General features: G+C 44.3%; 1 protein-coding gene across 1 annotated transcript; it reads right to left on the bottom strand.

The window, feature by feature from the left end:
• Positions 1–28: 28 nt before the first annotated feature.
• On the bottom strand, positions 29–1,827 carry LOC124232879 (endogenous retrovirus group K member 7 Env polyprotein-like). Its single transcript, XM_046649781.1, has 2 exons — positions 1,759–1,827; positions 29–1,009 (listed from the first exon to the last, which is right to left on the bottom strand). Exon 2 carries the CDS (start codon positions 929–931, stop codon positions 29–31), a length of 903 nt encoding a protein of 300 aa, XP_046505737.1. The 5' UTR covers positions 932–1,009; positions 1,759–1,827.
• Positions 1,828–2,096: the final 269 nt, after the last annotated feature.

The following is a 2,096-nucleotide window of genomic DNA, read 5'->3' as shown; positions in this document are numbered from 1 at the left end:
ATGCCTTGCGTGCAAGCACAACCACATTTCATGCCAGGTCTCCTTCATCTCCCCCTCTTTTGTTAGCATTTTGACGGACAGCATGCGCAACGGTCTTAACGATACTTTTTAGTTGTTGTTGCTTTCTCCAGCACCGGAAGACTCCATAGAGAAGCAAGCATAAAATCAATATTAGCACCAGATTTCCCAAAGAAGTAGACAGTAACGTATTTACATGCCCCAAGGGATTCAAACGGTTTAACCCCTCCTGCAGTCCCTTTAATAGGTCATCCCCCGTCAATTTAGGCAATTCTTTACTGAAAGTGTCTGCAATAGATTGTTCGAGTTGCATTATCTCTGCAGTTAAATTTTGATGACCCCGTAAAGAGCGCTTAATCTTTTCCCATCCTTCTGACATGTTAAAACGCAGTGGGGTGACACACATTTGTGTAGAGTTCCAATCACATTTCAATATACTGCGGGTAGCAAGAACTGTCAGTTGATCTCCCAACCAAGATACAGTATGTTGCAAGTTAATTGCATCGGTAGCTAATTGAGCATCTAGGTCCTTTTGCTGTTGCCATAAGGCATGAGAGTCTTTATGCCATTCCCTGATAAAGTCAGCAGTTTGTATCTCTTGCTGCAGTGCCAGGCTGGCCACAGCAGCCGTCGCAGTAACGGATGCAACCGCAAGGATAGTCGCGACGATCAATCCTGCTAGTCGACGGGAGCGATGTAGAACAACTTGAAGGGCATCATACAGATGTGAAACAGCAATAGAGTCAGACCAAGGATGTGTCAGATTAACAGGCATCCAAAGCTCAGAACGAGCTTTTACAATTATTACAGATTTGTTGGTATCTTCGATTGTCTCCCACCAAGTTTTGTTTACACATTGAGTAAAGACACAATCAGCAGTACAATTTACATATCCCTCTGTAACATTTAACATAATTTTCCCTGATAACAAGGAATAGGGAAATTTGACACAAGCAGTTGCAGTGTAGGTGTTATTCTTATGCAGGTGAACCTGAAAAGATCCAGAACTTTGAGACACATTTAAGGTAAAATTACCAGTTCATACAGTCAAATGTCCAGACACCGCGCACAATTTCCATATATCTCTCTGAATTTGAGGGTAAGGAGGATGTTGTAAAAGCGGGGGAACAAGAGCGAAATGCTGCATAGTCACAGTCTCATTTCCATAGCCATTTTGGAAATCAACTTATCTTCTTCCTCCTCCTCACTATCCTCCTCAGAATCTGAGCTAGACTTAGAAATCCCATCAGGTGGAGGGGGAGGGAAAGATCCCTCCTTTTTATCTTCTTCCACAGGAACGTCCTCATAATGAGCCTCACTACGACGGGAATTAACCTCACTATCTGTTTCAAAAATTTCAAGCGCCTGAGTAACGGTGCTACAGAGAGTCCAGAGTTTAAGAGACATAACGTTTCGCGATTCCTTTTGAACTTGTTTCCACTCCCCCAAATTTAACTGAACCTTTGTCTGATGATGGAACCAATAACAGTGGCAATCAACATGCCGAAATAATTCATTCAAGCGCCGAGAGGACGCTTTTACCCCGATGGACTCAAGGAGTCCCTTTACAAGGTCTAAATATTGTGACCTGAGAGAATTAGAATTCCCCATGATTTATTTATTCCCGAAAGTCCCCCTTTCACTTTTCCCGGGGTGCTTACTCTTTCGGTTTCGTCGTGCCCCACGTTGGGATTTACCTATTCCCGAAAGTCCTCCTTTCAATTTTCCCGGGGTGCTTACCCTTTCGGTTTCGTCGAGCCCCACGTTGGGCGCCAGATGCTGCCAACGAAATGAGTACACGAACACCGGTTGCTGTGTAGTCTCTCGAGTTTCTCGAGCTCTTTATTCTTACAGCCTCTAAACAAAGCCGGCCTTTTGCCAAAGCAGTGAGTCAGCGACCTAAGCCTGCCCAAGCGTCCCACAATAATGACCTTTCCCCTACACATCTGTTTATAACAAGTTCCTTCATAATGTTTCAAACTCCCAAGGCCCCAGGCTTGTTCCTTTTGAGGAACTGATAAAACATCCCTGTTTGCAAGCAATGTTTTCCCTGGGGCCTTGTGAGTTCACCAGGCAGA

Source organism: Equus quagga, unplaced genomic scaffold (genome assembly GCF_021613505.1).
Source record: "Equus quagga isolate Etosha38 unplaced genomic scaffold, UCLA_HA_Equagga_1.0 139647_RagTag, whole genome shotgun sequence".
In the NCBI taxonomy this organism is placed as follows: Eukaryota; Metazoa; Chordata; class Mammalia; order Perissodactyla; family Equidae; genus Equus; species Equus quagga.
This window is presented reverse-complemented; position numbering and strand designations above follow the sequence as displayed.

What these genes read in the sequence shown, in the direction of transcription:
- LOC124232879 (XM_046649781.1), bottom strand. Translation starts at nt 931, where the DNA reads ATGTTAAATGTTACAGAGGGATATGTAAATTGTACTGCTGATTGTGTC.